This window comes from Coregonus clupeaformis, unplaced genomic scaffold (assembly GCF_020615455.1).
Source record: "Coregonus clupeaformis isolate EN_2021a unplaced genomic scaffold, ASM2061545v1 scaf0823, whole genome shotgun sequence".
Classification (NCBI taxonomy): Eukaryota; Metazoa; Chordata; class Actinopteri; order Salmoniformes; family Salmonidae; genus Coregonus; species Coregonus clupeaformis.
In genome coordinates, this window is record NW_025534278.1 from 185,410 (window position 1) to 212,985 (window position 27,576).

At 44.7% G+C, this 27,576-nt stretch overlaps 1 protein-coding gene across 1 annotated transcript in view; it reads left to right on the forward strand.

Annotated features, from left to right (window-relative positions):
• Positions 1-409: 409 nt before the first annotated feature.
• Positions 410-27,576, forward strand: part of LOC121559224 (cadherin-1) — a 41,166-nt gene continuing 13,999 nt past the window's right edge. Inside the window, exons 1-9 of the mRNA XM_045216849.1 lie at positions 410-491; positions 807-1,075; positions 7,245-7,359; positions 10,699-10,946; positions 11,175-11,315; positions 11,420-11,575; positions 11,666-11,810; positions 11,889-12,061; positions 12,171-12,299. Coding sequence (XP_045072784.1) covers positions 1,025-1,075; positions 7,245-7,359; positions 10,699-10,946; positions 11,175-11,315; positions 11,420-11,575; positions 11,666-11,810; positions 11,889-12,061; positions 12,171-12,299 — 1,158 coding nt within the window. The 5' untranslated portion in view covers positions 410-491; positions 807-1,024. The remainder of the gene's footprint in view (positions 492-806; positions 1,076-7,244; positions 7,360-10,698; positions 10,947-11,174; positions 11,316-11,419; positions 11,576-11,665; positions 11,811-11,888; positions 12,062-12,170; positions 12,300-27,576) is intronic.

Genomic DNA, 27,576 nt, shown 5'->3' on the forward strand with positions numbered 1-27,576 from the left:
TTGAGGACTTCCTGCTTCAATTTATCCTGCATTTGTAGCCAATCAGGTCCACAGAAAACCTCAGGTAGTAAAGTAAAGCCCATCTACAATACATCATTTTAGTACTGATATGTTATGCTGACTGGAGATGTTTAGGCTACTCATTATGCTTATGTTTAGCTCAGTTGTGTAGGGCAGCCATGTAAACTACAGCAGTATGAGCGTTGAGGAGTAAAAGTGAGATCAACATAAATAGTATTCAAGGACTATAATGGTTTTATGAAATTGGGTGTTTTTAATAAAGTGTCCCAGTCTCATTCCCCAACTGGACAGGCTTTAGGATCATGCAGTCTGTGGTCAAACTAGCAAAATGAATGGTTCCTTTGAGAGAAGTGGTAGTGGTAGGATAGTACAGGGTCTCTCACATTGACACAGACTTTACTACAAGCTGAGAAAATGTATGGTGAAGAATATCTACAGCATTTATTTTGACTAGGCTAAATGGAGTAATGGTAAATGTTATTTTTTTACCATGATTAAAATATATGTATTTGTCAGTCATTTGTTAAAATGTAAAGCTTATTTTGACAAATTATAGCTTTTGACAAATACAGACTGCTCCAGTCTGTGAAATTATTGTCAGTGTTGCTGACTGTGTTTTGTTTGAAATGGAATGAATGACTGACATCCGTGTTTGATCCTGAACCCACTCTTCCTCATCAGTGCTTCTCCTCTCGATCGGAATTCTCACATTCTTGTGTAATAATTTGGCACACAGGACCCTGCTGTGGGTTTCTGGATTATGACAATTTACCTGTGTTTTATAGGTGCGGGTATAAAGAACCGTTCTCCTCCATGCCCATATTTGGAGCGAGCGGATGGGCGAGGTCTGCCTGCTGAAGCCACCCGATTAAAAGCTCATTTATCTAATTTAACCGACACCCAGAAAGCACACATTTGAACAAGAGAGAAGTGTCCCCTCTACGCGTAAACGGATTACTTTTTACTGTTGGTGGAACGACTATCCAGAAATTATTCAAAACAAATGGGGGCCTTTTGGTTCGTGGAGTTGGGCATATTAATATTATTTCTCCAGGTAAGATTCTTTTTTGTTTCTACTCTGAAAGTAACACGCAATGTAGGCTACGCCATTTACCCGGGAATACGATGGCTACAGTCTGAACCAGTATCTGTGCATTAGTCGCTAACGCACAGATACTGGTTCGGCTACAGCCTACAGGTCTTATTTAAAAACTAATTTATGGTTGAACTTTTCATGATTTGTCGGGTATATTTGTTTTAGTCAGCGTTGCGTTGGTCGGTTATTTGCTTAATTACCTGGTTAACGTACCCGGAATCATATTTTTTATTTTTTTACGCACCCGGTTATTTTATGTATTATTTTGAGCTTATTTTATCCAAACATATACTACATTTCGCAATAGGGTGCTGTGTTATTTGTAGAAGATCAACAACAACAATAGTAGTGAGTGGTCATTATGATAGTATTGTAATGACCCAGCTGGGTCATAAAGTAAAAGAGAGACGGGCACCAGGTGTACAGGCAGAACACAGGTTTATTCCTAAATGGGCTATTGTTCAGGCCACAACCCACGCCGCTAAACCTCGAACATACACAAATAGAACATGTCAAATCAAGGGTCCCGAACCGAAGAGAGAGATATGAGACCGTAACCCCTATTTAATCATTCCCAAAATCCCGCGGGATTACCCATCATACCCCCCAACCTTTCCATCTGTCCCGGCATATTTAACCCCTGCTAGTACCCATGAGAACGATAACACATCCATGAACACAGAACACAATACAGGGTCGTTACACAGCCCCCTCCTTTCTAAACCCTAGCCCCTAGGGTTACAAAACAAAATCCTTAAAACGACCCGGAGGTCGCATCAGTCTCTTGTGCCTCCCTTGACTCCCACTGGTGGACCCCCAGAACACTCAACTGCCCCAATGTCATTTCCAGCACCCCTCGAAGAGGCAGCCCCCGTCCCAGGCTCAGCTTGCATTATAGTCTCCTCGCTAGACTGTCCCCGTGTGCTCACATCAGAGTCCTCACTTCCATTCCCTACCGTTTTCCTCCCTCTGTAGGGCGCCAATCGGTCCCGGTGGACCACCACCTTTCCTGCCCCCGTGGGAACCTCCACCCGGTACGTCACCTCCCCCACTCTCTCTATCACCAGGCACGGCCCCACCCAGGCACTGTCCAACTTTGGGCACCGCCCCTTCTGCGCGTGGGGTTGTGAAGCCACACTCGTTCTCCCGCTCCAAAGTGCCTCCCCCTAGCGCGTGAGTCATAGTGGCGCTTTTGGCGCATTCCTGCGTTCTCGAGGTTGCTCTCTTGCGAAGGTGTGAGCCGCTTCTAACCGGTTCTGCAGTCGACGAACATAGTTCGGGCCAGGCAAAACCCCGTCGTCGTTATCAGGAGGGTGGCCAAACGTCAGTTCGGCTGAAAGTGCGCAACTCACGACCTAACATTAGTAGCGCTGGGGAGCACGCAGTCGATTCCTGAACAGCCGACCTACATGCCATGAGAATAAACGGTAAGTGGGTGTCCCAATCTCTCTGGTGTTTTGAGGTAACGATAGCCAGCTGTTGTGCTAATGTTCTGTTAAATCTTTCCACCAGCCCATCACTCTGGGGATGAAGCGGAGTAGTGCGCGTCTTCTCCGCGCCTAACCGTCTACACAACTCTGAGAACACCCGTGACTCAAAGTTTCTCCCCTGGTCGCTGTGTATAGACTGTGGCACCCCGAACCGACTGATTATTCCCCCTACCAATGCATCAGCTACTGTTTCTGCCTCCTGGTCTGGGAGAGCGTAAGCCTCTGGCCACTTGGTGAAGTAGTCCATAGCAGTTAGAATCCACCTGTTACCGCTGTCTGTGATTGGAAACGGTCCAACTATGTCTACCCCTATTCTCTCCATGGGCTCCCTTACTGGGAATTGTTGTAGGAGGGCGTGTGACTGACCTGGAGGTCCTTTCTTAGCAGCACACTCATCGCACTGCCTGCAAAAGTCCTCCACATCCCTCCTGTGCCTGGCCCAATAGAAGCCTTTACGTACGCGCTTTAACGTTTTGGAGACCCCAAAATGCCCTGCGCCTACTCCCCGTGAAGCTGCTGTAACACGCTCCCTTGCAGCCTTTTGGGAACCACTACCTGCCACGTCATTTCTCCAGTAGCTGGCTTTTTTTTTTTTTTCTGGAGCACTCCCTCAGCCACTCTAAGGACTGAGAATTTAGCCCAGAGTCCTTTGGTGACTGGTGATAGAGGGGCTACTTCCCCCCATGGCGGTCGTCTTCTCTCTTCCACCCACCCCAGCACAGGACGCAGCTCTGCGTCCTCCTCCTGGCGACGCCTCCACTCCCCGACGTCCACAGCCTCAAGCTCCCGGCACTCTGTCACCCTCAGCTGACTCACCGTGGCGGTGACTCCCTCCTCCATGCACAGTTCCCTCTCTCGCTCCACCCGTTTGGCGCAGTACCCACAGCCGTCCTCAGCACACGGGCGGCGGGACAAGGCGTCTGCATTGCTGTGGCGAAGGCCGGCCCTGTGCTCCACCTGGAAGTCGTAGGGTTGCAGCTCCTCCAACCAGCGGGCGATCTGACCCTCTGGCTCCTTGAAGGAGAGAAGCCACTGCAGGGCGGAGTGATCCGTCCGCACCACAAACGGCAGGCCCCCCAGGTAGTACTTGAAATGGCGTACTGCTGCCACGACAGCCAAAAGCTCCCTCCTTGTCACGCAGTAGCGTTTTCAGCCTTATCAAAAGTTCTGCTGTAATAAGCTACTACGTGCTCCCCGTCAGAACCACGCTGAGCCAGCACGGCCCCCAAGCCCTCATTGCTTGCATCGGTGTCCAGAATAAACGGACGGTTTGGGTCTGGTGAGGACAGGACAGGGGCCTCCACCAGGGCACGTTTGAGGGCCTCAAACGCCCGCTGGTGCTCTTCGGTCCACTGAAAGACAGTGTCCTTCTTGAGAAGGTGGTTCAAAGGAGCTGCTATCCCCGCAAACCCTTTCACAAACCTACGATAGTAGGATGCCAGACCCAGGAAGCTCTTAACCTCTTTTTTTTCCTTTGGAATTGGCCACCCCCTCACAGCCTCCACTTTGTCTGGCAACGTGCTGATACCCTCACCACCCAGCTGATGACCCAGGAACGCCAACTCCCTTTGCATGAAATGGCACTTTTCCGGGTGTAATTTTAGCCCCGCCCCGAGATCCTCTCCAGCACTCGCCTAAGTGCCCCCAGTGCCCCCTCAAACGACGTGCCGTGTACCAATATGTCGTCTAGGTACACGACACACTCGTCTCTCGGAACCCCCCGCCAGCACTCTGTCCATGAGCCTCTCAAAGGTGGCAGGAGCATTACAAAGCCCGAAGCACAGCACCTTGAACTGCCAATGGCCCCTATCCGTGGAGAAGGCCGTTTTTCACGTGCCCCAGGCGAGAGGGGCACCTGCCAGTAGCCACTGCGCAGATCAAGGGAAGAGAACCACGAGGACCCTCTGACGTGGTCTAGCGACTCATCGATCCTCGGTATGGGGTAAGAGTCTTTAATGGTGACAGAATTTAGGCCCTGTAGTCCGCACAAAACCTAAGTTTACCCCCTTTCTTAGGCACCATGACGACCGGGCGCGGACCACGGGCTGTCTGATGGCTCAATGAAATCGGCCCGCAACATGTCAGCAATAGCTGTGGCTGCTGCTTCCCTCTTGGCAAGGGGAATGCGACGGGGCCGAATTTTAATGGGTTGGTTGTCCCCCAGTGTCGATGTCGTGCTGAACCAGGTGCGTTTGCCCTACCTCATCTTCCCCCCAAGCTGAAGCTATCTTTAAAGTCAAACAGCAGCTGCTTTAATTGTCTCTGTTGTCCCTCGTCCAGACCTTGACAGTTTTTCAGCCACACAGCCTCAACGGCGTCGATAACTTCCTCCTTCCCCCCGTCGGGCTGATGGGGTGAAGGAGCCAGTGTGTTTTTGGGCTACTGGGATGCCTGTGCTTGCACCATTATGGGGAGTGAAGGTCGTTGCCGCCGGAGACAGCTGCTGGGATGGAACAACGACCAAGGGAGCAGCCGGGACGACCAGTGGAGTTTCGGCAAGCTTGGAGGAAGACGGAGGGACAGCCCTGCCCCCTGCTGGCCCTCCCGTAGGCGACATTCCCACTGTGGGCCCCCCGACAGCCTCAAAGTGCCCGAAGCTAAGTCCAACTGAGCCCCACAGCTTTTCAAAAAGTCCATTCCTAGTATACAGGGGTCCTGTACCGCTGCTACCCACACCGGACACCCCACAGTTCTCCCCCACAGTCACAGACACCCGACACTTCCCTAACATGGGGGCTAGCTCCCCGTGACAGTCCGTAGCTGGACAAAGGTCGGCTCCACCCGCACCCCAACAGGTAGTATGTCTGGTCTCACCAGGGTTACTGTAGAGCCCGTGTCGACCAGGGCCAAACATTCCACCCCCTCTACCTTGACGATGACATTGCAGAAGTCCCCAATGGTGGTACGTCCCACCACAACTACCGGACTAGGAAACACGGTGGCCGCTACACCCTGGGGAAGCAGGTCCCCACCCTCTTGCCTGCACTGCTGGGTACATCTTCTGCTTACTGTGGGTTCGGGGGCGGAGGAATGGGCCCGCTGCCCCCTGCGCGAGAACCCGCTGTCGTTTCCCTGTTGACTGGAGAATCTGCCACACTCCCGCTGAATGTGGCCAGTCTGGCCACAACCCCAGCAGACAATGGAAGTTGAGCTGACACTGCGATGTTGTCTGGAGCCCTTCTCAATGACAAGCGAGCGGTCTTGACTAACCCTCCCAACTCGTCGACCCACTCTGGTTTGGTGACCCCCAGCACCCCGGCCGCCGCTGCTCTCACCTCTGGTTGACTGGCAACTTCCACTCTCACTCCCTCACCCCAGATCAGCTCCCTCTTCCTGGCTATCTCCACTGCAGCCCGCAGAGATGCTGGGTCCGACATCTGCACATGCTTACCCAGTTCGGTGGAGGAGAGCGCTCTAATGAAACTGTCCCGTGCCAGCTCGTCTTGCACCCCAATCGACATATTTGCATAAGCCCGCCTGGTCAGGCTCAGAATATCACTTGCCAACGCCTTTAATGATTCCCCCTGAAGTCTCTTTTTGTTATTCAGTTCAATCCGCAGCATGTTGGGCTGTGCATCGCTGCCCAAACGGCCCCCAATGCCTCCACTAGCGCACCGTAGTCGCCCCTCTCGTCCCGGGGGCTAGCGTTAGCAGGCATTCCGACGCCTCCTCTGACAGGCTCAGGGCAAGCTGTAACCCTTTCGTCTCGTCAGACCACCTCCCGGCTCTAGCCAACAACTCGAATTGAGTGAAAAAAACTTCCCATTTACCTTGTCCATTGAACTTTGGAAGTTTAGCTGCTACCGTGGCTAATGGCAATAGGGGCGCTGCCATCTCTGTTTACATAAGGAGGTCCAGCCATTTCCGCACGCGGTGACGTCGATATCTCCGTCGCCGTGACGTCTGTTCTGGTCGAGCGGTTTGAAGGAAAACCCGCCCGTTCTGCCATCTTGCTGACTGACAATTTAACTCCCGCCATGTGGCTCTCCAGCTCTTCTACAGCCGTCCTCGCCTGACCCTCCCGACCGGGTACACCCGAGCCCCCAACGGCCACTTTGTCCGACTCTTCCTTAACTTTCCGCCTCGCCCCGATCATCCTGACCGTAGATGCGAGTCACGCTAAAGCTAACCACGGCCTATACTGAAACAGCTAACTCGCCTAATCTCGATCTATCCCGTCGTTCGAAAGCACTTCTGACACCAATGTAATGACCCAGCTGGGTCATAAAGTAAAAGAGAGACGGGCACCAGGTGTACAGGCAGAACACAGGTTTATTCCTAAATGGGCTATTGTTCAGGCCACAACCCACGCCGCTAAACCTCGAACATACACAAATAGAACATGTCAAATCAAGGGTCCCGAACCGAAGAGAGAGATATGAGACCGTAACCCCTATTTAATCATTCCCAAAATCCCGCGGGATTACCCATCATACCCCCCAACCTTTCCATCTGTCCCGGCATATTTAACCCCTGCTAGTACCCATGAGAACGATAACACATCCATGAACACAGAACACAATACAGGGTCGTTACAGTATAATTGCATTTCTATGGTAGTCTGGGTTATATTTATTTTGTAACCTTGTGTAGTTGATTATAAATAATAAAACTGACGTTTCTTTTCCTTTTGTAAGGCTTTCAAGCCAGGGGCGTCGGAGGAGTCAAAGTGTCTACCAGGTTTCAATTCAGAAATGTACATTTTCAAAGTGGAAAGAAATCACTTACAAAGTGGCCGGAGACTAGGAAAAGGTAAGAACTAACTAGTGGTAGTTTCTTCTTCAGTGGGGTTTATCGGCGGTTGGCATCCAACGTTATGGTGCATTACCGCCACTGTATTTATTTTTTATTTATTTATTTCACATTTATTTAACCAGGTAAACCAGTTGAGAACAAGTTCTCATTTACAACTGCGACCTGGCCAAGATAAAGCAAAGCAGTGCGATAAAAACAACAACACAGAGTTACATATGGGGTAAAACAAAACAAAGTCAAAAATACAACAGAAATAAATATATATACAGTGTGTGCAAATGTAGCAAGTTATGGAGGTAAGGCAATAAATAGGCTATAGTGCAAAATAATTACAATTAGTATTAACACTGGAATGATATATGTGCAAGAGATGATGTGCAAATAGAGATACTGGGGTACAAATGAGCAAAATAAATAACAATATAGGGATGAGGTAGTTGGGCGGGCTAATTTCAGATGGGCTGTGTACAGGTGCAGTGATCGGTAAGGTGCTCTGACAACTGATGCTTAAAGTTAGTGAGGGAGATAAGTGTCTCCAGTTTCAGAGATTTTTGCAATTTGTTCCAGTCATTGGCAGCAGAGAACTGGAAGGAATGGCGGCCAAAGGAGGTGTTGGCTTTGGGGATGACCAGTGAGAAATACCTGCTGGAGCGCAGACTACGGGTGGGTGTTGCTATGGTGACCAATGAGCTAAGATAAGGCGGGGATTTGCCTAGCAGTGATTTATAGATGGCCTGGAGCCAGTGGGTTTGGCGACGAATATGTAGTGAGGACCAGCCAACAAGAGCGTACAGGTCACAGTGGTGGGTAGTATATGGGGCTTTGGAGACAAAACGGATGGCACTGTGATAGACTACATCCAATTTGCTGAGTAGAGTGTTGGAGGCTATTTTGTAAATGACATCGCCGAAGTCAAGGATCGGTAGGATAGTCAGTTTTACGAGGGCATGTTTGGCAGCATGAGTGAAGGAGGCTTTGTTGCGAAATAGGGAAGCCGATTCTAGATTTAACTTTGGATTGGAGATTCTTAATGTGAGTCTGGAAGGAGAGTTTACAGTCTAACCAGACACCTAGATATTTGTAGTTGTCCACATACTCTAGGTCAGACCCGTCGAGAGTAGTGATTCTAGTCGGGTGGGCGGGTGCAAGCAGCGTTCGGTTGAAGAGCATGCATTTAGTTTTACTAGTGTTTAAGAGCAGTTGGAGGCTACTGAAGGAGTGTTGTATGGCATTGAAGCTCGTTTGGAGGTTTGTTAACACAGTGTCCAATGAAGGGCCAGATGTATACAAAATGGTGTCGTCTGCGTAGAGGTGTGGACTGGAGTGTGGGCCAGAGACGGGGAGAAACTAAATCCTACCTGCCAGCCCCGTTGCTCTTAAAAAAGATAACAAAATATTTTAGACTATATCTAATGACATTCTACTCAATATACTCTTTAAACTAATTTCCTGTATCCCCTTCTCCCTCATACTAGATATCATCCTCTCTTTCCCTCTGATAAACGAGCTCCGACTGGGGAAAAATCTATTTGAACCTTCATCCAACTCAAAATTCCAACTCGGGAACTCAGGCCTCTTTCAAGAGCTCCAACTTTTCAACCTGAAGATCACCGACGTCATGATTTGATCTCGTATTCTTCCGAGCCCCAGTTGTTTTGAATGCTGCATAAAGCCTAAGATTTTTGAAATGAGTGTCATCACTTCAGATTACATTTTAGTTTAATCCATAGCAGACAGTGTTCTGCTTTGAATATTTCAGTACACATAGAGATTTTTTAAAATCCGTTATTCAATTTGTCAGAAAAGTGGTTCAATTGGAAGTATTTTGTGTTTCAAGATTTGTTCCGTCTCCCCAGACAGCCTTTGTGATTCCTAATCAAACTGTGCACATCTCTGTACATTGTACAGGCAAACCACTGAGCACACATCGTTTTTAGATACTTGCAGGTCTTGCTATGATTGTAGGCCTTGTGTCTTTGGCTTCTCTATGAACTTACACTGTGATTCACAAAATTAATTTAGAGTTATAATGTGAGTGAACTTGCTGACAGCAATTGATGTTCCATTTGGTGTGTCCAAGGTTGTCAGCCGTTGTTTAACTGCACAACAGATGATGAAACACAAGGCTGGCTAGTTTCACAAGGCTGCTTTGTTTCTAAGTAAATAATTGACTCATGTCTCTGGGACCTCCAGTAACTGCCTTTGATAGGACTTTGTAACTGTTTGTTGAGGTGCGGCTGGCAAGATGACCCTGTACATTACTTGGCAAATATGGCATGGCACTGGCCTTCCCCTGTTTTCTCAGTCTTAGTTTATTTACAATAGCATTGTGGTGTTTTGTCTGTCCAGCATTGGTGCTAATGGAGGCTCTCTTTTTTTTGACCAACTCAATCATCGAGTTTGCAGACGACACAACAGTGTTAGGCCTGATTTACCAACAATGACGAGACAGCCAGTTGTACAACAAATGACAGGTGACCTGATTCTTTATTGTTGCTCTGAACTTGAGCTTTACAACCTACAGCTTTCTTTAATTTGTTCAAGACTTTGGTGACGACCACCATCTTTCCTAAAGAGTGGGGGGATTGTAGGTCATTTAAAAATCTAAATAATACTAAATCAACTTATTTTGTAAAATAATAGGGGCTTCATGAGACACTCACACCTGAGTGATTCAGACCTCTTTGTAGAGCTAGGCCTATGCCTCAGGATGTTTAGAGTAGTAATGTGAAACCAGAGGTTGCTGCCCACCTGTCCTTGAGTCTTAACCCAGGGCTGGGCAAGTCAACTCTGCACTTTCTCTCTCTGACCACACATGATGATTCTGGTAGACTACTTGTATACCATGACAGCTTAATCTCCACCTGGTACATTGTATATTGTTCTAAGTTGCACAGTACTAGTTATACATGTAGTGTTAGTTAGATGAGGATGTGGGTCAATTTACTCCTTTGCAAGTCAGACATGTTGTGGGTTTTTACATTGTGCAAATAATAAACCCTGGTTTATGTCTTTGCAGCAGATCAGAACTGCGATCATGAGGCGATTAGGCCTAGGTTTTTTAGAAGGCCATTTGCTGCTTTGTTACTATGACCAGTATTCCATTTATACGTTTACCGAGTGAGTGGTGGTTCTTATCAGTTTCTCACAAGGAAGCACTGATGGAATAGGGCTCTTGTGTTATGAATTTGAGGTTAATGTGACAGTGCTTTAAATCTGCTCCTGTTGTTGAAGTGCTTTCAATGGTTACTTCTTAGGCCCACATACGTATTATGGTTGTAAAATATTTTTTAAGGGAAATCCTCTGAACACCTTTCTCTTTATGACCTTTTGAAGTGGTTTTTGATGACTGCACCAGCCGCACCAGCTTTCTCTTTCACTCCGAGGATTCACGATTCAAAGTAAATGGCGACGGGACGCTGAAACTGAAGAGGGGGGTGACTCTGCGTAATGGACAAGAGGAGTTCGATGTCTCTACCCACTCCAAGGGCAAGAAGATCACGGTTCCAGTCAGAGTGCTGCATGAGGCCAGACACGGCCACCACCACAATCACCACCACCATGAGATGACCACCCAGCCCCAGGTATACGACTGGTCAAATTAATAAGACTATGCTGTCCTCTAGTGGATAGATGGGCAACTACATCTCCCTGGAAGTGTTTCAATGACTTGTATAGCTGGAAACATTCTGTCATTGAAACATATATTTTTTCAGGTCAATTGATGACGTTTGATGGCAGTTTTTGTAAAATGCTCTTTCAGTGTGTGTGTGTAGACTTGATATTTCATGGTTTTTGTTTGAATTCCACAGCCTGGAGCAAGTCTGTCTCTACCAGTTCTGAACTTCCCCAAGTCTTCAGGAGGTCTGAAAAGAACGAAGAGGGACTGGGTCATTCCTCCCATCAACTTCCCAGAGAACAACCAAGGCCCCTTCCCCAAGGATATGGTGCAGGTAAGTGTCTTGTAGGTTAAGGATAATTTTTCCATTACTCTAATATCAGTGTCAGTGTTGGACATTTCTTCATTGACATGAATATTATTATCTTTGTGAACCAGATCAGGTCCAGCAATGATAGAGTGGTGAAGATCCAGTACAGCATCACTGGCACTGGGGCAGACCAACCTCCTGTGGGACTCTTCACTGTGGACAAAAACTCTGGGGTTCTCTATGTGACCCAGCCTTTGGACAGGGAGAAACAAGACCAACACATTGTATGGTTTGTGTATCCTAATTTTCTTCCCTTAACTTAATTAAACTGATATGTAGTTTAAACTACAGTTTTTCGCTACTTCTCTCTCTAGCTCCTAGCCCATGCTGTTGCAGTGGGTTCAGGTAAAGCTGAGGAGCCCATGGAGATCATTGTGAAAGTAATCGATATGAATGACAACAAACCTGTATTTACCCAAGATCAATTTACGGGAACAGTTCCTGAGGCATCAAAACGAGGTATGTTGTTCACACGCTCAGTATTTACAATACTTAATGATGTGATTATTCTTTGCTTTAATTTATTTCACTGTTCAGGTGACGAGGTCATGCAGGTAACGGCCACTGATGCTGATGAGGAGGGCTCTGCCAATTCTGATGTCAGATACACCATTATCAAACAGGACCCTCTACTACCAAGCCCCAACATGTTTGGCATCAACCCTGTGACCGGATGGATTTGGGTTAATGCACCTGGGTTGGACAGAAAGGTTGGTCTCTTTTCAAATCAATAGTCTTGTCGATCATTTATTCGTTGTGTACATTCTACTTGCGTTACATTTGTGACCCTGACTTAATTTACTACTTAATTTGTTTCAGAAAATTCCCAAATATACTTTGGAAATCCAAGCCGCCGATATGGAGGGAAATGGCCTTATCAGCTTTAGCAAAGCCATCATTACAGTAACGGACAGCAATGACAACGCGCCACAGTATTTTTTTTTTCTCTTTTTTTGGGGATAGATTGTAACTTCCATCAATGTAATTGTCTGCATCACTTCCAATCCCCCATGTTTTTTTAAATATATATATATTCCCCTTTATTACTTTCCAACCCCGCCACCCTTTCCCTACTTGGAGTAAACTAGTGAACAACAATGCCTAGGCCTCTACTTCCAGCTTATACTTACTATCTACATTTTATGGACAAAGTCAATTTTACAATAATTATATTTTGTTTGTTTTTTCTCCTGAACTTCTTCTACTCTCAACCTCTCCGATCATTTTCATGATGTCCATCCGGTTTGCTTCTATATGCCATATCTTTCTAACTGTGCTCTTTCACAAAAGCTCCCAACCTATATACTTATTATGGACACAGTATGCTTACATTATTAGTTATCTTGTTATTATTTGTTGTTAGTAGTTATTAGTTCCATCCTTCAATTCCATTCAACACCTCCCATCTATCTCTTAACACCATCCATATAGGATTTCTATTTGCCATATATATTTCAACTGTACTGTGATGTCTTACAAAAGTTCTGAACCTTTCTATTCTCATTGTTTCTACAGATTGTGAATTGAAAATAAACATTTTTGCTAAAAGTATTATTATATTGATTGTTGGCTATGACTTTTCAGATCACCCAGTAATGCTATCTGCAAGGTTGGCTCCAGGTAAATATTGCAATCCTTTAGCCATTCCTGGACCTGTGTCCAAAAACAAGCTACAAATGGACAGTACCAAAACGAATGATCTAATGATTCTGTCTCTTCGCAGCAACATCTGCAGAGCTGGGAAGATTGTATCCCCCATATAAATAACATTCTATTGGTAGCAAGAATTGTATATAATAATTTAAATTGAAAGATTCTAAGTTTTGAATCCGGTGTCGTTTTGCGTATCAGTTCATAAACACTATGCCATGGGATCGGTACGTCAAAAATCTCTTCCCAACTATTTTGCTATCTATATGGAACGGCTGTCAATCCTTTGGTCCTTAAATGAAACTGATATACTTTTTTATTTATCACAGTTTTCCTTAACCAAATATGTTCTTTAATGCAAGGCCGACAGACAAGTTCCTTACTTTCTCCCCCTTCCACTTTCCTCTTCCATTTTTGCGGTAAGGCTGCAATTATTTGGTTGTAATTTTGGGTAGAGCAGACATTTCCATATGTTTTTGTTAGCTGCATGTGCGACAACTCCACCAGTCCTACCGATGATATCATTTACGAAGATTATACCTTTTTTTTTAAAACATTTTGTCAAAGGTTTATTGTCAATGAGTATATTTGAGTTTAACCACAATATTTGTTGTGTAGTATCTGAACTTCTATCATATTGGGGGTTAGATGAACTTTACTCTACTTTGCTTAAACATCTGGAAAGTGTTACTATGGGGGCCCCCTAAAACAGAGGACATTCGGCTATGTGGAGGCCAGGGATTGGTCTATTCAAATCACGCCACCTTATGTTACATAAAGCATAGGATATACACTGCTCAAAAAAATAAAGGGAACACTTAAACAACACAATGTAACTCCAAGTCAATCACACTTCTGTGAAATCAAACTGTCCACTTAGGAAGCAACACTGATTGACAATACATTTCACATGCTGCTGTGCAAATGGAATAGACAACAGGTGGAAATGATAGGCAAAGGTGGAAAAGACACCCCCAATAAAGGACAGGTTTTGCAGGTGGTGACCACAGACCACTTCTCAGTTCCTATGCTTCCTGGCTGATGTTTTGGTCACTTTTGAATGCTGGCGGTGCTTTCACTCTAGTGGTAGCATGAGACGGAGTCTACAACCCACACAAGTGGCTCAGGTAGTGCAGCTCATCCAGGATGGCACATCAATGCGAGCTGTGGCAAGAAGGTTTGCTGTGTCTGTCAGCGTAGTGTCCAGAGCATGGAGGCGCTACCAGGAGACAGGCCAGTACATCAGGAGACGTGGAGGAGGCCGTAGGAGGGCAACAACCCAGCAGCAGGACTGCTACCTCCGCCTTTGTGCAAGGAGGAGCACTGCCAGAGCCCTGCAAAATGACCTCCAGCAGGCCACAAATGTGCATGTGTCTGCTCAAACGGTCAGAAACAGACTCCATGAGGGTGGTATGAGGGCCCGACGTCCACAGGTGGGGGTTGTGCTTACAGCCCAACACCGTGCAGGACGTTTGGCATTTGCCAGAGAACACCAAGATTGGCAAATTCGCCACTGGCGCCCTGTGCTCTTCACAGATGAAAGCAGGTTCACACTGAGCACGTGACAGACGTGACAGAGTCTGGAGACGCCGTGGAGAACGTTCTGCTGCCTGCAACATCCTCCAGCATGACCGGTTTGGCGGTGGGTCAGTCATGGTGTGGGGTGGCATTTCTTTGGGGGGCCGCACAGCCCTCCATGTGCTCGCCAGAGGTAGCCTGACTGCCATTAGGTACCGAGATGAGATCCTCAGACCCCTTGTGAGACCATATGCTGGTGCGGTTGGCCCTGGGTTCCTCCTAATGCAAGACAATGCTAGACCTCATGTGGCTGGAGTGTGTCAGCAGTTCCTGCAAGAGGAAGGCATTGATGCTATGGACTGGCCCGCCCGTTCCCCAGACCTGAATCCAATTGAGCACATCTGGGACATCATGTCTCGCTCCATCCACCAACGGCACGTTGCACCACAGACTGTCCAGGAGATGGCGGATGCTTTAGTCCAGGTCTGGGAGGAGATCCCTCAGGAGACCATCCGCCACCTCATCAGGAGCATGCCCAGGCGTTGTAGGGAGGTCATACAGGCACGTGGAGGCCACACACACTACTGAGCCTCATTTTGACTTGTTTTAAGGACATTACATCAAAGTTGGATCAGCCTGTAGTGTGGTTTTCCACTTTCATTTTGAGGGTGACTCCAAATCCAGACCTCCATGGGTTGATACATTTGATTTCCATTGATGATTTTTGTGTGATTTTGTTGTCAGCACATTCAACTATGTAAAGAAAAAAGTATTTAATAAGATTATTTCATTCATTCAGATCTAGGATGTGTTATTTTAGTGTTCCCTTAATTTTTTTGAGCAGTGTATATACCATGTTTTAACAAAATAATGAGAGAGTGATCATATTTGGGATTGGTTTCGTTGCTCTCCAGATTCTGCAGAGTCTGTAAATTGATGCTGAAATCTTTGATATAATAAACCTTTATAATCAAAGTACAGTGTCAGCGGATTTCTTATCAACACATCATCGCAGCATCGTTGTTCGGACACCACAGAAATTGGCGACGAGGATTTTGGGGCGAGTTGCGTCTGTTTCAACGTTCCATCATGGACTCCGAGCTGACTCCCGCTCCAGAGGCCGGCAAATAAGGTGAGCTTTCTCACAACTTTGGGCGCTGGTCAGTTCGTGTGGCTGTGTGTGCGTTGAAGGAATGAACCGTGAAGAACCTGTGTGTGCCATGCTGTGATTGCTGTGTGATGAGTTTCCGTTCTAAATTTCTAAATTTTGTTTGCGTTGGAAACAACGCAAACGGGGGGGAGTGTGAATATAATAAAGGATCAAAGGAAAAAAAAAGGAATTGATAACACTGGGCCCAGGGAAATTTGGCTTGAATAAAATTAAAGGGAAAAAGGAATAAAATAAAGGAATAAAATAAGGAACTAAGGAAAACAGGATTAGGACGCCGCTGATCTACGGAAGCCCTCAAATGAGGCGATCATTAGATGGGCCGCAAATCCTGGAAAGTCACTAGGTGAATTTTCGGGTCCGTTCCAAGGAACTGGGAGATTGTAGAATACAAATTAAATGTTATGTTACCTTTCGATATATAGTTGACGAGTTATACGTCCGAAGTAGCCTCTCATTGAATATCTGCAACTCAAGGCAGCAAAAATGTAGGAAGAAAAGGAATGAAGGAAAAGGAGCGGCGGAAGCATGCTTTAGAAACTGTATGAATGAATGCATTCATGTGTGTATGAGAGTGTGTGTGTGTGGGCAAAGAAAGATGTCTCTGCTGTGTTTCAGCTGTGTGGATTGTGCAGAGATTTATATGCTCAACTCATGCTATGATAAGATTTTATGTTAGATATATATACATATATGTTTTGGTTGAGAACAGGGGTTTTAGTTTTTTGCAAGGAAATCTGTTAATTACGGTTAAAACCTTATGAGTCTCCATTTGAGAGAACGTTTTCAAATTTGTTAAAATCTATGAGCCCCCGGGAGGACGTTATAATTGTATAGAGAGGATTTGTAATGGATAAGAAAATAAGTATAAATCTGCAGATTAGAGTAGAATAAGTGAAGATAGTAAAGTTAAGAAACTTCGAAGTAGGATTTGTGTTCTATGTTTTGTGTTGGTTTGTGCGTTTTGTTCAGTGTTACTGTCTGTGTGGTAAATGTGGTTTGTTGGAAAAAAAACGGAGGGACAGCTGGTCTGTCTGCTGTTTGACTTAGAGAAAAATTACTTGCAGGAGCACTCATCTCACTCTGAAGTCACACTAATAAATGAACTGTGCATGTGTGGAATTCTAGGAGTTTACAGTTACACAGAACGAATATGCCACTCCCCTGCCTGCACTGAGCTGCTGTGACACGCAGACTTACAGCTGCAAAGAGAAGGAGGGGGAGACTTGAGTACACACAAATAAAGTATTCTGTTTGTTAAGCGGCTGTTGCTTGACTATGAAACTATTTGATTGAGATCCATTGAATTTATAAATGAGAGCTATGTTGACGGAATAAAAAATAAATAAAAAATAAATAAAATAAAATGTTATTGCGCTAATTAAAATATTCCTGAGTTAAGCTGCTTGCTTATTTCTTAGCGCGAATGTGAACATAGATATGTCTAAAAGGATAAGAAAACATATATGGTGATTACTCCAATAGTTTAATATCTGTATTGTATGGTTGAAATAACCCAGTGAGTACATAAAATACTAAATTGTTGTCTGTTTCTTTTGTTCTCCTGTGGTGTGAGAGACGAGAAGTAGGAGACAGAGAGAGAGGAGGTGCTGACCAGTGCGTCACGCAACAGCGTGTGCTTCTCCGGATCCAGTCCAATTAAGGCCAGTACTGTTCTATCCACAAACTTACTTTCCCTTACAGGATATTATAGACACATTTCTCGATGAAGGGCATTTATCTGTTTGTGTATGCCTAAAATATTTCATGTTGTGACCATTTAGCAGGGGACTTGGTCAATTGATGTAATTGAGAATTACACATTGGAGTTTTCTTTCTGCATGGGTTGTTTTGATTAGAGTTGTGTTGGAAATCCAGCACTGAGATTATTCTGTAAAATTAAGGTGATTGGGTGCTTATTAAGCAATTGGTTTGTGGGCGCTGTAGTGTTGCTGGATTACAAGTCTTTCTCTTTTGATTGCTCTGAAGTTGACTAGTTTCCTTTACTTTTCTTTATCAGATGTGGTAAGATTGCCACTAATCAATAATTTGGTAGAAAAAAAAAAGTTAATGGTATTGCAAGGTTATCTGGAAAATGGCATAAACGTTGGCCTGACATTGAACAACCATGGCCAGTGGAAGGGACTCTTAACCCAGACGTAATTAAAATAATGCAAGTGCTTGTGTCCACGTATAAGGCAGATCAAAAGAAGGGGAAAAAAGGGGAACAACGTAAAGAAAAGAGACAAAGAGAGCTGGGTGTTCTTAAGTTGTTTGAAAATGAGGGACAAAAACTGATAAAATATACAAAAGATAAAAGAGACAGAGGTATAGAGAAAATGACAAAAGAGGCAAAGGTAACAGAAAAACTAATGGCAGAAGTCAATACACCTTTCTCACATACGGATTCAGCAAAAAGACCCCCACCTTACGAGGAAGAAGTAGAGTTTAAGGACGTCTATCCTCAGCTTCCAGTGATCATTCAGGAGGGTGATTATTGCATCAGAGATGAAGATGAATGAATAATAGAGAGAGGACAAGCAGAAACTACCATAAAGATGAATCCAAACTCCAAAAGTAAGAAGAAAACGACACGTCTGGAAACTAAGGGTAGAGTGAGGTTCAGGAGGATGGAATTTGAAGATGATGATGATGATAATCAGAGTGATTCAGAAGAGATCATGGGTGGATAGGACCCTGTGATCAGATGGAGGTTGGCCAGAGCGGAAAGAAGGGGTGATGGAAGTTGGAAGAAGAAGGATACAAGAGATCCGATCTCTGATGAAAGTGAAGATGGAGACAGCGATGAAGATTTGGAGATTAAAGGTGCTTCATGTTCAAGAGGATTTTATCCTGCAATGACTAGCACAGAAGAAATAGAAAGAGATATGGATCGATGCATATCATGCTTGAATAAGTCGAATAATTTAGAAGAAGTAAGAGAATTGGAAGAACAACTCGAGAAGCTGAAGATACAAAAGGAAAAACTGCTGAAAAAAGAATCCCAAAAATTGGAGAGGAAGTATACATTGCGCCCAAGAAAAGGGAGCACAAGTAAGAAGATGATGCCAGTGATAATCCGAGGACAGAACCTGGAGTATAAGCCTTTGCAGAATACCGATATGTCAGATATACTTGAGAAGCTGCCTACTCTTCAAGATGGAGCACATCCCTGGATTTCAAAGTTGGAAGAAATTACGGTGGGAACACAGTCTGCCATAGGAGACATTAAGATACTTTTGGCTAATCTCCTTGGGATTCCACGTATGGAAGAAATTTTTCAGAGAGCTGGACTTAATCGATATGTGGAGACTGCGGTGAATGATCCTGAGTTGTTAGCTGCAAGTAGAAATCGGCTGTGGAGAGCACTGAAAGATACGTTTCCAACAAATGTGCATCCTGACAACATTCTGATTGACCCACTAGGACAACAAGAAAATCCGAGAGCCTTTGTGTCAAGAGTTCATCAAGTGTGGAGAAATATTACCGGAAATTATCCAGATGTGAGTCAAATGGAGCAGTCAATTTTGTCAAGATGGGGCTGCCCTCACCAGTAAGGAGCAAACTGGCAGAGGTGGTTGGACTTGGAAGCATGGCAAAAGGTATCTATACAGATCATATAGCCCATCAAGTGGATCTATACAGGAAAAAGGAACACAACCAGAAAGAACAGGACCAAGAAACTCTCAGAAAACGAAATCAAATACAACTGGTGGAGAATATTAAGACGGAGTTGAAACAGGCTTTGGTTATGCAGAATCAGTGTTCCACCACTAGTGGAACCAGTTGTTTCATATCCACAGCCAGTTTCCGGACAGACACAGAATTGGAGAGGAAGAGGACGAGAAGGCTTAGGAAGAGGAAGAGGAGGAAGATTTAATCCATACTTCCAGCAATCTTCAGAAGTGTGTTATAATTGTGGACAGGTTGGTCACTTTGCCCATGAGTGTAATGGGCCAGGAGGAAACACCAGAGGAAATTTCAGAGGAAGATACAGGGGCCAGTCAAGATCATTTGGAGGACCGGTGAACCCTTATAGGGGCCCGGAGCCAGGATTCTAGAGGTGCAAAGAAGATCCGAAAGGGGGGTGTCAGCTGGTAGCATCAGGACCGGAAAAAGATCCAACAATTGAGGTGAAAGTAAACAACCGACCATTGGAAGTGATGGCAGATAGCGGAGCTGCTTTCACCTGTGTTCAGCCTGAAGATGCTACACATCTCCCCATGTCCAATCAACTGATTCGGACAATCGGGTTTGAGGGAGTGAAACAGCTGATTCCTCATACGGAACCAATTGAGCTCTGCTATAAAAATCAGAAAACTACAATACCCATACTGGTATCGGAACATACACCTATTGAAGAGATGCATTGTGTAGATTGAATTGTACAATAAAATGTACGCCAGACGGCTGTCTGGTAGAAGTGCCAAAAGAAACGGTTTACCAATTGTTGATGACGACAGAGATTTACTCTTCTTCAGTATTTTGGATTGGAAATCTCAGTGCAGATTTTATGAAGCCGGCTAAGATATGGGAGAAATGTATTGTGGCAAACATGCCAGACACGAGGCTTCCGGAATATCCATTTCATTGTACGCTCAAGTATTTCAAGAATGCTGCCCAATCGAACTCAGAGGAATGGTTGAGTCATCAACCAAAGAAAGTTCAACTCAGCTCATGTTGCATAATTTTAGGACCACAAGGAGCAGTTATGAATATAAACACAGACGATTATTTGGATGAAGAATTTGAGATTGAGAAGAGTGTGCCACATGTCACCTTGTTGGTTTCTGAAGACTATGAGCAGAAGCATATAGGAGAAATGATGACAGAAGCAGAGAAAGCTGTTTTTGTACCGATGAAAGAGAATTTGGCGATTTGGAGGAGTGAAGTTCAGCGATTTCTCAAAATCATGATTTCGGCTCAAGGACAAGGACAGCCACAAGCTGTACGGATGACACATTAATCTATTTGCAGTGCGAAGATGGATTCAGACCCTATGAAAGAGGAGATGTTGCAACAAGTTCCAGAATGTTTGTGGTCTCAACACAGTACCGATATTGGACTTGTGAAATCAGCCCAACCGGTGAAAGTTGAACTTCGACCAGGAGCCAGACCTCCTTGGAAGAATCAGTATCCATTGAAAGATGAAGCAATCCAAGGGATCGAACCACAAATTGAAGGACTTTCGAAAGCAGGTGTTTTGAAGACAATAAAAAATACTCAGAGTAACACGCCTTTGTTGCCTGTGAAGAAACCCGATGAGACTTATCGTATGGTTCATGATTTGAGAGCAGTGAATTAAGTAGTAACTGATTTTCCAGCAGAAGTGCCAGACCCGCATACCTTGTTAGCCCAAATTCCTCCTGATGCGACACATTTCACGGTGTTAGACTTATGTGGTGCATTTGTTAGTGTTCCACTTAGTGTAGAAAGTCAGGGTTTATTTGGGTTCACATATAATGGACAGTTCTATGAGTACAGGCGATTGCCACAGGGGTTCAAGCATAGTCCTCACATTTTCAATAAAGTACTGAAGGACGATTTGGTAGGGATAGATCAGGTATTGCAAAGCACTGTCATTCAGTACGTGGATGATATAATTATCTGTTCACAGAATGAGGAAACATGTCATAAAGACTCAATTAAATTGCTACAGATATTGGCAGAAAAGGGGCATAAGGTTTCACAGAAAAAGTTGCAATATTGCCAGGAGAAGGTTGTTTATTTGGGTCAGAAAATAATGCATGAACACAGAAGCATTTCTGACAGTCAATTGGAAGCTATTCGTAAGGCTCCGAAGCCTAGAACTTGTCAGAGAGATGATGACATTTCTTGGTATTGCTGGTTATTCTTCAGCCTGGGTTGAGGGCTATGCTAGTTTGACGGGACCTTTGAGAGCTATGGTTAAAGATACTGGGAATGGTCAACTCCATAGCAATCTTTCCTGGACACAGGAAGGCCTTGTAGCATTTGAAACGATCAAACAGAGGTTACAAGAGGCACCAGCACTCACACTACCAGACTACTCTAAGAATTTATTGCTATATGTGTCTACTTCTACTGGAGGTAAATATGCATGTGCAGTTCTTTGTCAGCCGACAGGTACAGGGACGAATCCTCAACCTATTTCCTACTATTCTACTGCCTATTCAGAAGTAGAACTAGGGCTACCACTGTGCTACAGAGCAATGGTGGGAGTATATTTAATGTATGACAAAGCATAATCTGTTACGATGGGTTACCCAGTAACAATTCTTACCCATCATAGTCTCAGAAATCTTCTGAACTATGGAAAATATATATTGACTATGCCTAGGCTCAGAGACTATCACAGGCTCTTAGAGCAGGAAGATGTCACCCTTGTGAGGTGTGATACGGTGAATCCAGCCGAGAATTTGCCAACTTCAGAGGATGGTGAGCCACATGATTGTGTTCAAGAAGCAGAGAAATACTCAAGGCTTAGATCAGATTTGCAAGCCCTTCCATTACGTGAGGCAGATCTGGAGTATTGGATTGATGGGTCTTGTTATCGTGTGGGAGATAAATTGTGTGCTGGCTATGCAGTAGTTAAAGCCCAAGGAACTGGATTTGTTGTTGAAAAGGCTGAAGTAATACCACAGCCTGCGTCCGCACAACTTGCTGAACTTGTGGGGCTAACAGAAGCATGTTTGTTAGCAGAAGGAAAGCGAGTGACGATATATACTGATTCTGCATATGCACATAATGTATGTCATTTGTTTGGAGCAGTGTGGAAAGGTCGAGGGTTTAAGAAAACGGATGGTTCTCCGATACAACATCACGCATAAATAATGACTGTTGTATGCTATGATGAAGCCTAAAGAGATAGCGATAGCTAAGTGTGCAGCTCATAAAACAGATGTGTCAAAAGTCACACAAGGGAACAAAGCTGCTGATGAAGCTGCAAAAGCCGTCACAGGAGCGGACAAATTGGGCAAGGTTTTTTTGGTCACTCATGGAGTGGACTTGGAAGACAAAATTACGCTTAAGGATGTGATTTTGATGCAGAAGCTGCTTCTACGATTGACAAACAGTTATGGCTAGACCGAGGTGCCGTCAAAGATGCTACGGGTCTTTGGAGAAACCATGAGGGGTTGATAGTAGCGCCTCTAGACCTATTAGGTCTGATGATTCAGGAAGCACATGGGTTAGCTCATGTTGCAAGGGGGGAGGTTAGGAGAAAGATCACAAAGGAGTATGGTTTTTGGGCACCATATTTGCTTGAACAGGTTTACTATGTCATAGGCAGGTGCACAATCTGTCTGAAAAATAATGTTCGCAGGGGTGTGACTGTTCTTCCTGGTCACATTCCAACACCGAGAGGTCCTATGCGTGAGTTGGTTATCGACTTTGTTGATATGATAAAACCAGTTGAAGGGAAAAGATACATGCTGGTGGTTGTGGATAGATTTTCACGATGGCCGGAGGCCTGTCCAACCAAGCGAAAAGACGCTCAGTCGGTTGCCAAGTTCTTGTGTAAAGAAGTCATAAGCAGGTGGGGACTTCCCGATCGAATATCCTCAGATAATGGGAAAGAATTTGTGGATAAATCAGTGAAATTGATTTTGCAAAAATTGGGAATTAAGCAATGTCTAGGAGCAGTTTATCGCCCACAAAGTCAAGGGATTTGTGAAAAAAATGAATGGTGTTTTGAAAAATCGCATTGTCAAGATTTGCCAGCATACGGGTCTAAACTGGATAGTGGCACTCCCTTTAGCATTACGTGAGGCAGTGAACTCAAGTGAGTTGCGTGATCTACGTATGACACCCCATGAACTGGTCACAGGAAGAAGGATGCCTACGCCTTGTTTGCGAACAAACGGAAAGGGTCCAAGTTTGGCTCTTTTGGAAGATGAAATGAGAGCGTATGTTACATACAGTGGGGAGAACAAGTATTTCATACACTGCTGATTTTTCAGGTTTTCCTACTTACAAAGCATGTAGAGGTCTGTAATTTTTATCATAGGTACACTTCAACTGTGAGAGACGGAATCTAAAACAAAAATCCAGAAAATCACATTGTATGATTTTTAAGTAATTCATTTGCATTTTATTGCATGACATAAGTATTTGATACATCAGAAAAGCAGAACTTAATATTTTACAGAAACTTTTGTTTATAATTACAGAGATCATACGTTTCCTGTAGGTCTTGACCAGGTTTGCACACACTGCAGCAGGGATTTTGGCCCACTCCTCCATACAGACCTTCTCCAGATCCTTCAGGTTTCGGGGCTGTCGCTGGACAATACGGATTTTCAGCTCCCTCCAAAGATGTTCTATTGGGTTCAGGTCTGGAGACTGGCTAGGCCACTCCAGAACCCTGAGATGCTTCTTACGGAGCCACTCCTTAGTTGCCCTGGCTGTGTGTTTCTGGTCGTTGTCATGCTGGAAGACCCAGCCACGACCCATCTTCAATGCTCTTACTGACGGAAGGAGGTTGTTGGCCAAGATCTCGTGATACATGGCCCCCTCCATCCTCCCCTCAATACGGTGCAGTCGTCCTGTCCCCTTTGCAGAAAAGTATCCCCAAAGAATGATGTTTCCACCTCCATGCTTCACGGTTGGGATGGTGTTCTTGGGGTTGTACTCATCCTTCTTCTTCCTCCAAACACGGCGAGTGGAGTTTAGACCAAAAAGCTCTATTTTTGTCTCATCAGACCACATGACCTTCTCCCATTCCTCCTCTGGATCATCCAGATGGTCATTGGCAAACCTCAGACGGGCCTGGACATGCGCTGGCTTGAGCAGGGGGACCTTGCGTGCGCTGCAGGATTTTAATCCATGACGGCGTAGTGTGTTACTAATGGTTTTCTTTGAGACTGTGGTCCCAGCTCTCTTCAGGTCATTGACCAGGTCCTGCCGTGTAGTTCTGGGCTGATTCCTCACCTTCCTCATGATCATTGATGCCCCACGAGGTGAGATCTTGCATGGAGCCCCAGACCGAGGGTGATTGACCGTCATCTTGAACTTCTTCCATTTTCTAATAATTGCGCCAACAGTTGTTGCCTTCTCACCAAGCTGCTTGCCTATTGTCCTGTAGCCCATCCCAGCCTTGTGCAGGTCTACAATTTTATCCCTGATGTCCTTAAACAGCTCTCTGGTCTTGGCCATTGTGGAGAGGTTGGAGTCTGTTTGATTGAGTGTGTGGACAGGTGTCTTTTATACAGGTAACGAGTTCAAACAGGTGCAGTTAATACAGGTAATGAGTGGAGAACAGGAGGGCTTCTTAAAGAAAAACTAACAGGTCTGTGAGAGAAATCATACAATGTGATTTTCTGGATTTTTGTTTTAGATTCTGTCTCTCACAGTTGAAGTGTACCTATGATAAAAATTACAGACCTCTACATGCTTTGTAAGTAGGAAAACCTGCAAAATCGGCAGTGTATCAAATACTTGTTCTCCCCACTGTATATGGCCAATTTTTATAAAAAGTTATCCACGTATGTTTCTGACAGGCAAAGAAAAGAAGAGGTGCAGGAGAAGCTCGATGAGCAAAAAAGAAGTACAGTGCAACCTGGGGACAAGGTATGCGTGAAGGTATTTAGAAGGAAGTGGTATAACGAACGCCGTGAGGGACCATTTGAAGTTGTTCGTAGTACTGGAACGGCTGTCCAGGTTAAAGGGTCTCCAACGTGGTATCATTTGTCACATTGTGTTAAAGCGCCTAGAGAAGAGGTGCCACGCGCAGAGAGCCAAGATGTTGAAGGCTCAAGAGAGCAGGATGAAGATAGGGAAGAACAGACAGAAGGAGAGATGCATGACAATATCCAGAGTAAAAACCCAGAAGGAGAGATTGTCCATGCTGTGGACAATGTTGATGATCATGTGTACACTTCTGATGATGCCAGACACGACTCTGCAATGGATGGACAGGAAAGGAGATTTGGGGACATTGATTTTCAATACGTCCCAGAAACAACAGGGCATATTTCAGTGGAATGTGAAACCGCAGAGATCACCAAGGGCGACTCTGTTACAGGAGAAGCCGGTGATTCGGTTAGACAAAGTAGCCCCAGACCAGTTCTGAAAAAAGTCACACCAAAACTTTACGAAAACTAGGGTTGAAGTAACTCTAGGATGTTTTGCTTTTATACTTTGTTATTGACTTTTGCGAAGGCTATGATATTGAGATGGGTTGGAGTTGTGATGCCTGGAGACAACACTCAGATGCCGTTAACCGTGACTGATCTAGATGGAGATGAACAAGTGGTACTGGATGGAGTATTGATGGATAGATATCCATTTTGAATATCTGATTGTGTGATCATTTTCACATTTCTTTGCATATTGTTGTGATATTTAGTGTTTTCTTATGAATCAAAGGGGGGAAATGGAATGTGATTCATTTTTATATATCATTTTTATATATCATTTTATATATTATTATATATTATTATTTTTGATATTGATGTTTTAATTTTCATGTGTTGCTTTGCAAAATATACTGGTTGGTGTTTTCTTTTCTTCCAGAAGCATATGGGGAATGTGTAGAGTGGGATTCAAATACTCAAACATGGACAATATGAATGGACTGGAGGAAGCTAAACAAGGACGGTGTGGAAATGTTCAGATTCCATCATCGACGTTGCATTGAAAGTCGACACTGCTGAGGAGCTGCAGTATAGTGGACTACATTCCAGTGTCTGCACTGATATATATATACAGTGGGGAAAAAAAGTATTTAGTCAGCCACCAATTGTGCAAGTTCTCCCACTTAAAAAGATGAGAGAGGCCTGTCATTTTCATCATAGGTACACGTCAACTATGATAGACAAATTGAGAATTTTTTTCCAGAAAATCACATTGTAGGATTTTTAATGAATTTATTTGCAAATTATGGTGGAAAATAAGTATTTGGTCACCTACAAACAAGCAAGATTTCTGGCTCTCACAGACCTGTAACTTCTTCTTTAAGAGGCTCCTCTGTCCTCCACTCGTTACCTGTATTAATGGCACCTGTTTGAACTTGTTATCAGTATAAAAGACACCTGTCCACAACCTCAAACAGTCACACTCCAAACTCCACTATGGTCAAGACCAAAGAGCTGTCAAAGGACACCAGAAACAAAATTGTAGACCTGCACCAGGCTGGGAAGACTGAATCTGCAATAGGTAAGCAGCTTGGTTTGAAGAAATCAACTGTGGGAGCAATTATTATGAAATGGAAGACATACAAGACCACTGATAATCTCCCTCGATCTGGGGCTCCACGCAAGATCTCACCCCGTGGGGTCAAAATGATCACAAGAACGTTGAGCAAAAATCCCAGAACCACACTAGGTCCTAGTGAATGACCTGCAGAGAGCTGGGACCAAAGTAACAAAGCCTACCATCAGTAACACACTACTCCGCCAGGGACTCAAATCCTGCATTGCCAGACGTGTCCCCCTGCTTAAGCCAGTACATGTCCAGGCCCGTCTGAAGTTTGCTAGAGTGCATTTGGATGATCCAGAAGAGGATTGGGAGAATGTCATATGGTCAGATGAAACCAAAATATAACTTTTTGGTAAAAACTCAACTCATCGTGTTTGGAGGACAAAGAATGCTGAGTTGCATCCAAAGAACACCATACCTACTGTGAAGCATGGGGGTGGAAACTTCATGCTTTGGGGCTGTTTTTCAGCAAAGGGACCAGGACGACTGATCCGTGTAAAGGAAAGAATGAATGGGGCCATGTATCGTGAGATTTTGAGTGAAAACCTCCTTCCATCAGCAAGGGCATTGAAGATGAAACGTGGCTGGGTCTTTTAGCATGACAATGATCCCAAACACACCGCCCGGGCAACGAAGGAGTGGCTTCGTAAGAAGCATTTCAAGGTCCTGGAGTGGCCTAGCCAGTCTCCAGATCTCAACCCCATAGAAAAT